The 13,701-nt window shown below is 30.8% G+C and overlaps 1 protein-coding gene and 1 pseudogene across 1 annotated transcript; both read left to right on the top strand.

The window, feature by feature from the left end:
• The first annotated feature begins 5,022 nt into the window (after positions 1-5,022).
• LOC25493918 (uncharacterized protein At5g39865-like) lies at positions 5,023-5,524 on the top strand (annotated as a pseudogene).
• A 694-nt stretch (positions 5,525-6,218) lies between these two features.
• Positions 6,219-7,752, top strand: LOC25493917 (dof zinc finger protein DOF5.4). Its single transcript, XM_013602572.3, has one exon. It carries the CDS (start codon positions 6,417-6,419, stop codon positions 7,377-7,379), a length of 963 nt encoding a protein of 320 aa, XP_013458026.1. The 5' UTR covers positions 6,219-6,416; the 3' UTR covers positions 7,380-7,752.
• Positions 7,753-13,701: the final 5,949 nt, after the last annotated feature.

The raw sequence follows: 13,701 nt of genomic DNA, 5'->3' as shown, positions 1-13,701 counted from the left end.
AAAGGTGATGAAGCAACATTTTCTTTAGTATTATAAAGAAATGGGGCTAAGTTTTATGAAGAATTTCTGCACATAAACAACTTTTGCTTTAAGTATTTTATTAAACCCGCATAAGTTTTATTGTGAACTCTTCTCTTTTGGAGAATCACAAAGTTGCAGATATTGAATAAGTGTGTCAATAGGCATTTTAAGGAACAATAAGAACTTTGGTAGTAAACATAACTGTAAAATTTAACAAAAAAAGTAGTATAAATTAGTGTGGATAGTCCTATATTAAAGGATCATAGCACAAAAAGAAAATATATAATAATAAAGGATCATTGCCAAATATAGTGTGCTCTGATCCTAAAAACAAAGAGATTAATTAATTACATGTGTAAATATATGATATATTTAATTAATTAAATGATTATATATTGTATCTTTTAGTTATTGGCAGAGAAAATTAATATCTAGCAATGTGAATCAAAATCTTGCAAATTCTCCATTGACGAAGAGCGAATTTGAACTTACAATTTCTTCAAGCATGTACAAGATTGTTAAAGAGCACAATGACATAGTTGTAATTAAAAGACATCTTGATGATTGGTATATGTACGCACGATACCCAAATTTTAGTGGATATACGAACATCATTCAAATTCAAGGTTTTAGTTTTGATACACATTATGACTTTGATATTATGTTCTTCAAAATGTATAAATAAGTCAAGACTAATGACCACAAAATTTGCCTAGGTGTTTTTTTTTGTTTGTTTACTACTATAAGGTTAGGTAACTTTTTAAATATTCTTAACTCTTACCTTTCATCATAGTTTATGGGAAAAGAAAATTTATTCAATTCTTAAATAAACATATACAAGGGGAGAAATAATAAACAAAGTCAAAACTTTTTCCCAAGTGCATCAAAATTGTTGTTATACATGATTGATTTTATTGGTAGTTATTGTTATGTTAATTTCAATATGCAATACACTACATATACTGTATTGTTTTCTGTATTATAAAGTGTTTACTGTATTGTTTTCAACTTAAATCACGTGTTAAAATATACTATCATGATAAATATATTATTGCCATATAAACTTTCTTATTAAACGTACTCAACGACATAGTCATAAATAAAAGTCACTCTAGTGAGACAACTTTATTCTAAATCACCCATACCAAATTCCATTTCCGACACTGATCCAACACATAATTATTGACAGTTATAAATAGTTATTCAAACTCATCACAACTTATTACGGTTTTTCTAATACAATCTGTCAGTTTTTGCTAGCATGTATTGTTTACACATTAAGTCTAGTTTTAGAGTTTCATGTCGGCCACCACCTCATAAATAAAGGGATAGTGTCATGTATGGTGTGCAGTGAAAACAGTAAAAGGAAAAATCTATTCACAATATAGAGATTGTGAATGTATCCTTGTTTTTAAGTTGCGGCACAAAAGCACTTCAAGTCAACGTACTCTGGATCCACATCATATAAGAATATGGATGTTTGCTAAAAATCTTTTGGTTCTACTGCCACATTTTCGTAAGAGAAATAGGAGGCTAATGGTATTTTCGATCAGTTTTCTACATGTAATTATAAAACATGGCTTATTAGGAATGCCAAACTCAATCACTGGATTAGGCAGACTAAGAGTTCAAACATCCATCTCCTAATATAGTGTTCTCTTCTATAACTTTGGTCTTTTCTTCCGAAAGACTTTGTATTCCCATAGCATTCTAATTGTAAAAAATTATGTGGATAAAAAATAATTGAACCCATTATCTATTTATTTTGTTATAATCAATTGTAAACAACTATTATAGGGAGATGTTGATTATTCATTGATAAGTATCTGCAACTTGTAGACATGGACAAACAATAAAATATATTTCAAATGAATCCTTACTAAAATCATCAAAACCATAATAACTAAACCTTCGTAAAATATTTGTTTCAGATAACACTATAAATATCTTCAACCTATTTTAATCAACCATTTTGTTTTTACGAGGCAAAAAACTTAATAGTTTAAACACATCACATAATTTTGTTTGAAAGAAAATACATGACATACTTATAAGCTATAACTTAACCTAAACCACATATCACAACAAATAATTATTTAGAAATTTAATGTCTCAACAACATAACATTTCGAACTTAATACTTGCTTTAAATTTAATGAATCATCAAATGAAATTCATAAACAAATCAAAAACTTCAAAAGCTAAATTCATATCAATCATATATGTACATATACATAATAAAATTCTTGAGTAATTATTGCTTCTTTCACCGGAGATAAATCATTATTTGATTAGTTTTTTGTACTCATGTGGTCAATTACTAAAGGTAAAAATATATGTACTAATCATTCAAATACAAATGTAAATAGAAAAATAATCTTTAAACACGGTGTTAAAGTAAAACAATATTGTCATTGATGGAGAGCGAATTTAATTATAATTTCTTAAAACATGTAGAAGATCGTTAAGGAATACAATGACATGGTCATAATTAAAAACACCTTGATGTTTGATACATACACGGACGATGCCTAAATTTTGATAAATATACGAACATCATTCAAATTCAAAGTTTTAGTTTTAATATGCAAAGTGGTTTCGATATCATGCTCATTCAAATTTATAAATAGGTCTAGACCAATGACAACAAAATCTAGCTATGTAGTTTTTTGTTTTGTTTTGGTACTACTACAAAGTTAGGTAGTTTCCTAAACATTTCTTAATTCTTAACTTTTATCATAGTTTATTGCGAATTAAAATATATTCAATTTCTAATTAAACGTATACAGAATGACAAATAATAAATAAAGTGATAACATTTTTGAAAAGGAATAAAAATCATTGTTGTATATGTTATTGATTTTATTGGTAGTATGTTGTTTATTTATTGTTATGTTAATTTTAATATGTAATGCAACACATATTCTAAATTTTGAAGGAAAAAAACTTACATTGTTGAGCACTTATTTTTTTTTCAACTTATATTATTGGATAAAATATACTACCATAGTAAATATATTTTTACTATCATCAAACTTTTTTGTTGAATGTACACAATGACATGGTCATGATTAAAAAATACTATAGGGGCAACTTTATTCTAACCCACCCATATAAAATTCCAATTATGACACTGATTCAACACATACTTCTTGAGAGTAATAAAATATTCTTCAAACTCATTACAACTTCCTACGGCTTTTCTGATATGATCTATCAGTTTTGAGCTACCATTAAGATAACTTAGCTTGGTTCTAGGGGACCATGCCGACCACTACCTCCTTAATAAAGGGAACATGTCATGTATGACGCACATCGGAAGTGATAAAAGCAGGAATATATTCACAATGTAGAATTATGAATATTTTCTTGTTTTTGAACTGCATCATAAAAATACTTCGAGTCAACTTTCTTTGTATCCACATCATACAAGAACCTTGATATTTGAACTTACACTTTTTCAAGCATGTACAATATCGTTAATGAATATAATGACATGGTCAAAGTTAAAAGACACATTGAAGTTTGGTACTTATACAAACAATTTTTAAATTGTGGTTAATATATGAACATCATTCAATTTCAAGGTTTTAATTTTAATATGAAACATAAATTTGATATTTTTTTCATTCAAATGTATAAATAGGTCAAGACCAATGGCCACAAAATTTTTCTAGGTAGTTTTTTTGTTTGAGAACTACTATAAATCTAGGCAACTTCCTAAAATAAATACTTGACTCTTAACTTTAATCACAATTTATTGCAAATAAAAATCTATTCGGTCCCTAATTAAACATATACAGAATGGCAAATAATAAACAAAGTTGTAACTTTTAGTTTTAATGAATATACAAACATCATTCAAAATCAAAATTTTGGTTTTAATATGCAATGTGCCTTTGATATTATGTTCCTTTAAATGTATAAAAAGATCAAGACCAATGGCCACAAAATTTAGATATGTAATTTTTTTGTTCTGGTACTGCTACAAGGCTATAAAGATCATGCTTGTGTAAAACCATATTTTAATCTCTTAAACATGCTTGAAAAAAATCATGAAAGAATTCAATCTTTAGGTCACTTTTCTGGACTAAACGTATATTATAGGGTCAAAAATAAGATGAATATGAAATTACAAGGCTAGAATATAAGCTTTTTATTTGATTGGGTCATTTTTCAAACATAGTGTATATTACAAAGTCAATTAGAGCAATTACCCAATATATTTTTAGACCACATAAATTTTTAAACATCTCAACCACCACATTCTCGGTTAGATCTCGACCAACTTAGACAAAGCCCATAGAAAAGATCATAATTTAAAACACCTTTGCCGGAGACCACTGCGCTGGAAATTGCGGCCACCATTGTGTCACGGTCTGAAATCTAGGTTGTTGTTTTCATTAAGGTCATGTTTTTTACATTTTCTGTTTATATTCTTTTACCTTTGCATCATCTATTTTTCTTTTACGGTCATTGATTATTTAAATTTCAACTCACTTTTACACGAATATATCTAAACACAAACAACTTCTAATTGAGTAAATAGGCAATTACCCCTATGAAATTGTAAGTTTCATCGATTACCCCGTGACATTAACAAAAGGTCAATTACCCCCTGAAATTGCACGTTAATCAATTTACCCTCTCCATCAAATTCTTTTGTTAGTCAACATGACGTTTTGCAAATACCTCCCCTGAAGTTTTGCACTTATGTGCAAAATGCCCCTTGAACTTATTTTTTTTCTTTTCTTTTTCTTATACTTGACTCTAAAGATATCAAAGACAAACAATTAACACATAACTTTAGGCCATATTGATCCGTTAAAGCCTAATTTCATGGAGAATGATGACGACATTGATTTACACAAACCAAAGTTGGATCATATGATTATTGAAAACGGATCAAATGACTTAAATCTGAAGTTGAAGTTTTAAATTTTTGGTGATTGTAAAGGGATGTTTTCATTCAAGAAGTCTTTTTGGTGATTGAATTTCACAAGCCTACGTATGGTGAGATAAACTTATGAGGATTGTTACAAAGTTAGGATGATTTTGAAAGGATTAGGCATAAGGGTTGATGAAAGAGATGTGTCAATGCATTTAGGATTTAAGGAAGAACTTAAAGAGTTATTTGGTGAATGGTACTATGGTAAATGAGGATTACCAAAAGTGTTTATTGGAAAGAAATACATTGTTGGAGTTGAGGAAATTTAGAAACTTCATGATGACAAGAAGCTTGAGAAATTGCTTGATTGTTGTGAAATGATTGATGACATTGAAGGAGGTGATGGTGGATGTGAGGCCTGTGGTGATATAAAATTTGTTCCTTGTGAAACATGTTATGGAAGTTGTAAAATCTACTATGAAGGTGATTATGAAGAAGATGATAATTGTGAGGTTGGTGAGGGTGGATTCCAATTTCCAAAGGTGTCCTCATTGCAATGAAAATGGCCTAATAAGATGTTCCATGTGTTGCTTCCAGTTCCATATTTCATTTTAACATTTAACAATGAAAATCGCTTAAAGTTAACTGTTAATCGTTTACCTTTAATATTTTTTGAGTCAAGGATAAGAAGAAAAAAAAAATTCAAGTTTGGGGGGCATGTTGCACATAACTGCAAAACTTCAGGGGGTATCTGCAAAACGTCATGTTGACTAACATAATAATTTGACGGAGGGGGTAAATTGATTAACATTGTGCAATTTTAGTGGGGTAATTGAAGTTTTGTTAATATGAGGGGGTAATTTACGAAACTTTCAATTTCGGAGGGTAATTGCCGATTTGCTCACTTTTAACTGTAATTAACCCAAATCAATTATACATAATTAACTATGAGAAATGATATTTATACAACTATTTTATGACAACTTTCTCGTTAATGCTCACATATATTTTTACTTTATCTCTCTATTGCTCATCCAAAAGTTTGTTCAAATAAATAATCTCATGGATTATATCAAAATAAATTATTCTCACTAGAGAACTAACCACATCATAATCTCCTATGCTAAAAGAAAGTCCTGTATAATTTCCCAATTCCTAAACAAACCTCAGTAACTCTCAAATCTCAATCTACACGAGGAAACGGGGGGATATTTTGGTATATTTGACAAGTCACTAGGGTAGAAAGTATTTACGATCTAGTTAAAGGGGTAGTTGAGTAAAAACAATCTTAAAATAATAAAAAACGAAGATAGAGTACATTTGGGGGGATATTTGTCAGTGAGAAGATCACAACACCCAATGAAAACTCTTTTCTCTCTTTTTCCCTCTGCTTCTTCTCCACACTCTTCCCAACATATTAACATTCATTAACACACTGACACACACCACTCTCAGGTGCCGATCCTTTCCTTTTCTTCCTCAAACCCCACCACTTTCCCTCGCCCAAATGCAGGAGATACAACACTCCATCGGAGGCGCCGGAGGAACCAGATTCTTCGGCGGCGGAGGTGGTGATCGGCGTCTCAGACCCAACCAAAACAACAATAACCTCAACCAAGAAGTTATGAAATGTCCTCGCTGTGACTCCATCAACACCAAATTCTGTTACTACAATAACTACAACCTCTCCCAGCCTCGTCACTTCTGCAAAAACTGCCGACGTTACTGGACTAAAGGCGGTGTTCTCCGTAACGTCCCCGTCGGTGGTGGTTGCCGGAAATCCAAACGCTCAAGCAAACCAAAAAAATCTTCCTCCTCAGATTCCACTGTTTTACCGACAACTCCACCTGAAGCGCCGGAGAATAAGTCTAACTCCCATTCCAGCAGTGAGAGTTCCAGCCTCACCGCCGCTGCGGTGACTGAAACGGTTTCAGAACCACCGCCGGAGAAGAAAATCAACAGAGGTTTTGAGAATGATTCACTGGAACAAGGAACAGGTGATTGTGGTATATTCTCAGAGATCGCAACTTTCACAAGCTTGATCACTTCCTCTAACGAGACATTGCCGTTTGGATTTGGTATCGGTAACGATAACCGTAACGGTAATGTTAACGTTAACGGTTTTAATGATGCGTCGTCGTTTCAGTGGCAAAACCAAAAGCTGATGAGCGTTACCGGCGATCAAAAACATCATGAAGAAGACGCATTGAAGTTGTTACCGGAGAATATAGGTGGTGGTGCTGGTGGAGGTGGTTCTTCTGGTTCTGGATCGTTGATGGACCATGGTATTGATTTCTCTTTGCTGCAGAGTAAAACAAGCAACGGTGGATTTGGATCGTTGGATTGGAATGGTGATGGTAGTGCTGATCATCAAGGTTTGTTTGATCTTCCTAACACCGTTGATCATGGTTACTGGAATCACACTCAATGGTCTGATCAGGATCATTCTTCTCTCTTTCATCTTCCATGATATAGTTACTATTAAGGCTCAAATCAACTTTTTTTTTATTTTTAACCTTTTATGATTATATATATTTAACTTTAAACAAGAGCAAAGAATATTTGAAATCAAAAAACCAAAGTAAAAAAGTGAAAGAGAAGAATGAAGATGGAAGGCACTTCGTATTATTAATCATGAGGTGTACTATATTTTTATTTTGTTTATTTTTTTCTTCTTCAAATCTTGGAGGTGTGATTGAGCTTGGTTGGTTTTAATTGCTGATGTGCATGCACAACTAACTTCCATGTTAGTTTCTTATCTGATTTGTTTTAATATATGTAATTTTCAATTTGATTGATTAGAGAAATAGAAAATATAATCCAAATGTGTTTTGATTAATGTATGTCGGTTGTTTAGTTCCTTAATCTTATTTTACCTTGTTTAGATAATAATGCAAATCCTTCAGTTAGCGGCTATGAGTATTGAGTATATGGCATCACTTTGATAGTTATAAATAAAACTCACGAATAGTTAATAAATAAATAAGAAACCGATTGATGGAATATGATTTTGATCAATATTGTTTATTATTCTATTGTGAGTTTATTTTGTACGAGGAAAAAGGATGGCGAAGACGTTATTTAATTTTTTCACTTTGAAAGTAAAATAAATTATATTGCATATGTTTTTTTTAGGGATTATCTTGTTAATTAATGTTAAATTGTGGATTATGAATTTAGATGTATTTATTTCAACATCGATGGGTTAGTTAGTAATGAGTCATGATAGCATGCGCGATGATGAGTGCGCGTGCGGAAGAGAGGGTAGACACGTGGGTTAGTGTGACAAGACAAGAATGTGATGTGATGAGTCGGTTGTCTTGTGGTGGCTTATTCTGGTCCTTACCCTACTGATACCATTGTGTGATTAAATCAAGTCTCACTCACAGTGCCAATTTCATGGAACAAGGGTAACCAAATAATTAGGATGGTGGGGAAGATGTGTTAGTGCATTCATAGTGGAGAAGTGTCAACTCAATTGCTCTTAATATGCATGGAATGGGTGCATGTATGTTATGTCGGTCTGGATAAAAGCTTAAATTCACGCACAAACACACAACCAAGCTGTGGTATTAAATTTCCAGTTTGACAGATTAAAACTATAAGGTGAAAATTGCTTGAGGCGTGGAGCGAGTGATCTGGTGATGATGTGGATGCCTCGTTTGTAATAGGACAAGCGATAAGCACTGCATCGACATGGGGTGGGAGAGCATTTTTAATGCAGTTCTCACTAGGTTCTACTTGCTAACGAGATTATTAAAGATGGGTTGAAGGTGATGTCACATCTAAGATTAATTTTCCTAGATAAGATCTGGTTCTAAAGTATACATAAGATGTATTTTCTACATTAACAGCGTCATATAAATTCTAAATGTAGACTAAAGGAGTAATTAAGCTTGTGAAGGGGGGGGATAGTATAGTATATATGACCCTTTAAAAGGATTAAAGATCCTCAAATAATATTTACAATTTGGGGGTTTTCATCGTATATTTGGTTTTATAGCTTGACTGCGTGAGTTATGGTGAGGATTGCCCCACTATTCCTATTAAATTTTTTGTTAAAAGTGTATATTATAACAAACCATTGTTAAAAAAATTGATATTTATACAACCATTTTTATACAAATTTTGTGACAACTTTCTCTCTCATATTCATATTATATTTTTACTCTCTATTGCTTCAGTTTTTGTACTTATACATATTTTTACAAAGTTGTCCATTAGGTTGTCAAATAAATAAATGTTTAAATAACGCAACTCTTTAAGATGTATGTTAAAAAAAACAAAGATAGTAATATTGTGTTAAAAAGTGTTAAATTATGCTGAATTCATTTTTTTTTTAAATTAATGAGTATTTTTATATATTAAGGATTAATTACACATGAATAAAAAGTAAGCGGGTAACAAACTGTGTCGTTAGACTTTTTTGGATGACAAAATCAATCGTCATAAATACAATATTCATGGATCTAAGAGGCCAACAACCTCAAATATTAGGAAGTCAAAAATGTCAAATGCAAAAGATATAAAAATATGTTGATTGTCAAAACACGCTTTCTCATCTTTGACGCAATTTTTGATGTAAAACTACTACTTTTAATTTCTTTAATTAATATTTTAATAGCACTTATTATTTGTTAGCATGACACTTATTACTAAATTATCGTGTTTGAGGTTTTTAGGGTGAGGTGTACATTACCCCTGATGAATTGGGGGTAACTTGTCTCTCTTGAACGAATGAGATGAATATCACATTTTGAATGAAAAAAAAAATGATGAATTTTAATGTATTTGAGATAAAAATGGTAACTGATTGTAAGAAAAAACTCTATCGTTGAGACTTACATTACCCCTTGATAAAATTAAAGTTAATTTACCCATAATGTCAAATAGGATTTGAGTATGGGACAAATTAGATGGAGATCACATGTTGAATGAAGATGATAAAGAAAAATTTGATATTTCTGTCATGAAAATAATAAACGAATGTAATAATAAAAATGAAAAATGTAGAATTTTTCATGGATAAGAATAATTTACTCAATTCATCAAGATGCAGTGTAAAAAAAACATAATTTCATGCATTTCATTGAAACTCTAGGTAATCTTACAAAGTTTTGATCTCGTATGATCTATAGAGATGACTATGTTTTAGACTATTATGGATGGGTTGAAACTTCAACCTTGTAAGGTATAAGATTCGAACTACAGACACCACAAAAAAAGAAAAAAATCGCTCTACATTTAACCCAACACATAAATCAAAATCAATTTTATGAAATAAATTAATTTAAAATTATTATTTATCACCGTAGAACAAACACAAAAATGCATAAATAATTTTCAGATACTAATAATAAGTTAAAAGGTCTTCTTAAATTCAAAGCTTTTGATGATTTTAATTAAATATTTTTATTCAGGTATTTAAATTTTTTTAGCGTGTTAAAGCATTTCTTAGTATCTTACAAAAAAAAAAAAAAACATTTCTTAGTATTTTTATGTCAATGATTTTTCGTGACTTTTATTTTTGTTGTGTCACAAATATCTCAACGTATGTGATGATCGTATGTAACATAATACTCACTTCGTTTTTACTAACATAATACTCTAACGATTTATAATGAGTATCGTTTTAAAAAATAATAATTAAAATGAATGTCATTTTTTTACTTATATGTCTTTTGACTATGTTATTGTATTCATTAATTTAAATGTAATAACCTTAAACGGCACTCATTTTAAGTAGGAGGAAATAATTCAAAATGGAGCTGTTGTAAAAAATATTGGTCAAATAACTTTATTTAAAAATGTAATCCAACACGTATTGTTTAAGTTTTTTCCTTATAAATAGTTTTTCAGCAAGAAAATTCTTGTTGATAATTTTTTCTTCTTCTGGTAGTTAGAAGCTAGTAGTTTGGCTGTAAGGATGTTTTCCGTGGAATTTTTGAGTCTTTGCTCCAATGTATAAAACATATTATAAGCAAATGGTTTCATATACTTTTAGGACAAGATAGTGGGTTATTCCACCAATCTTAGAATACATAACTTTTGTTTCTACCTTTCCTACTGTTGATAATTTATATGCGAACGACACACTACTTATTAGTTATTAGATAGGTGTGTGCCGAGAGCTTGTCGGGTATGAAAACAATCTTACGATGGTTTGAATTAATTTTTGGTTTAAAGGTTAATTTTTTCAAGAGTAAGCTCTCCAATGTTAATGTTAACTCATCAAATTTCATCGATACATCAACCTGATTTCTTAAGTGAAAAATGGATAAAATCCCCTTTATTTACCTCGATTTGTCAGTGGGAGCCAATCTGAGGAGGCTCCGAATGTGGAAATTAGTTGTTGAAGTTTTGGAGAAAACATCGGGTAGTTGGAGGAATAAGTTCGTTAGTCTTGGAAAGATAATAAGGTTTTCTTTGTAAAAACACTTCTTCATCGGTTGTCCACTCGTAGAAGTATAGTTAGAAGGGAAGTTTTGAGTGAAGGGCCAACTTTCGTTTGTGTTTGGTGCCCATGTGTTTAAGAGGTGGAGGATCACCTATTCATTCTGCAGTGTAGTTTCGCAAGATTAATATACTATCAAACTTTCAAATGGATTGAAAACACCGATAATATTGCTCTGTAATCTCCTTACATTTTTTTTTTTATTGTTTTACGACATTTCCTTAGAACAAGAAGTACGGTAAGAGTCTTACTCTTATTTGACACACAACTATTTGAAAAATTTGAGAGGATTACTAAAAGAAGGTTCAAGCCTTTTTTGTGGAAACAAGAATCTCTGCACTAATATCATATCTGCGTTTTACATTAGGGTTATAGGATTTTTGGTCTTCACTTTCAAACGGTATACCAATTATATGCAAAATATAAATTTAATTATCCACGTACAATATTGACAAAACTAAATGGACAAACCATATACGAATACGGAGTGAATGTTGTACCACGATTCACAACAAACCAATAATTTGAAGTTAATCATTGTTGTCCGGAAGCTATTGTAATAATGGTACATAAAAATATGATTACAATTAATAACCGACCAATTTTCCTGTGTTTGAACATTCAATGTCAAAGCTGTTGTGTTGCCCATACTATTGGTTGAAGTTGATGTATTAGTATGGAGTACTCCTATATAACTAGAAGGGTAAAAAAACAACGTAAGTAATAAGGAAATGGTACAAAGGAATGGAAAAATTCAAATACATCAAAATAAGGAAATGATAGCACTTGTTTAAGAAGTAGCCAATTTTATTGCCAAAATAGGTCCGGGAAAGATGGACTAATGTACATACTTGGACTATGTTGTGGTTTTTAATGTGACAGAGTATCATGGATTGTGACAACACCCATGTTATGGACAAAGAACAAGCCACATGCTTTTCGTGGTCCTTCATTTTTTGCCATGGAGTACATGTCATAGCTTCCCCTTATTCAACCTTTACGTCTGAATTTGTGCAACTGCAACCATTATTACTTTACTTCCCTTTCTATTCTGCCACTAATAATCAAACTTCAACTACTATACATTATTGGAATTGAATCAGAGTTTCATGATTTACAAGAGTTTGTTGAATCTGATCATTATGTTGATGTTTGGAAATGCTTCATATCCTGCCAACAGATATACCATGATATTTGCCTCTTGTATATTCATCTTGGCAGTATATATTTGGATTTATCTTCAATATATTTTAGTGCTCATCATCACAATAACATATGATATGAACATTTTTTTTTTAATCTTTTGCATGAATTAATTTAGGGTCAATCCAGTGAGGCCTTAGCCTTAATTAAGCCTATATATGAAAAAATTAGACAAATATTTTGTTTTAATAGTATGCCTCTCAGTGTATATATATTCAACGTGATCACCTTTACTATATGTAGAAGTCACATGAAAGCCTCTCATTCATTTTTTTCTTCTTCTGAGGAATCTCTAATCCATTTTCTTGGCACCAATTAAGAGCTTTACATTCACATTTTGCTTTGATTGCTACTTTCCTCACCCCAAGATTAGCTTGAAAGTTTTTTTTCAAAATAAAATAAAATGGAGAAGGATAAATTAAAGTGAATTAATGAACATTAACTTTTGCATGTTTGAATGCGTGTCTTGAGAATTTGTGCAATCGGATGCATACTTCTAAAAATAGTAAAGATTTTTTTTCATTAACTTTTTAATGAATATCTCATAAACACTCTTTAAGGATTTCAAATCATGAAACTATTACATGAAGAAGTCAATTACTCCAATTTCTAATAAATTTCACACTTCTAAAAACATTTACGGTCTTTAAAAAGTGTTATAGAGGTTTGTTAACATTTTCCATTCATTCATTCATTCAAATTGACAACGTACATCGATACATCAAATTCAAAATTGCTAAAAATAAAAAAGATAAATCCGCAAACAATCGTACAACATTCATGTTACTAGCATAACAGGACAGAGTACATATGTGCCTGCAAATATGACTATATTCATGTATTCGAAATACTGATGTCTCCGAATATCTGCAATGTTGACGATACCAAAGTCATTGATTGAATCTGAATTTGCTCAAAACTAATATTTCAACCCAAATCTAATATGGTTAAATATGTTTTTGGTCCCTATAAATATACCAACTTTTCATTTTAGTCCCTCTAAAATTTACCTTCAACTTTTCGTCTTATAAAATTTCATATCACTTTTTTGGTCTCTGTTTTTGAGTTATTTTAGTTTTTTTTTTAATGAAATTGTGCAGAAATGTGTAGAATATTGTAAAAATCTTTTAAAAAA

This window comes from Medicago truncatula, chromosome 4 (genome assembly GCF_003473485.1).
Source record: "Medicago truncatula cultivar Jemalong A17 chromosome 4, MtrunA17r5.0-ANR, whole genome shotgun sequence".
In the NCBI taxonomy this organism is placed as follows: Eukaryota; Viridiplantae; Streptophyta; class Magnoliopsida; order Fabales; family Fabaceae; genus Medicago; species Medicago truncatula.
This window is presented reverse-complemented; position numbering and strand designations above follow the sequence as displayed.

Excerpts from the sequence above, each read along its gene's own strand:
- LOC25493917 (XM_013602572.3), top strand. The coding sequence starts at position 6,417 with ATGCAGGAGATACAACACTCCATCGGAGGCGCCGGAGGAACCAGATTC.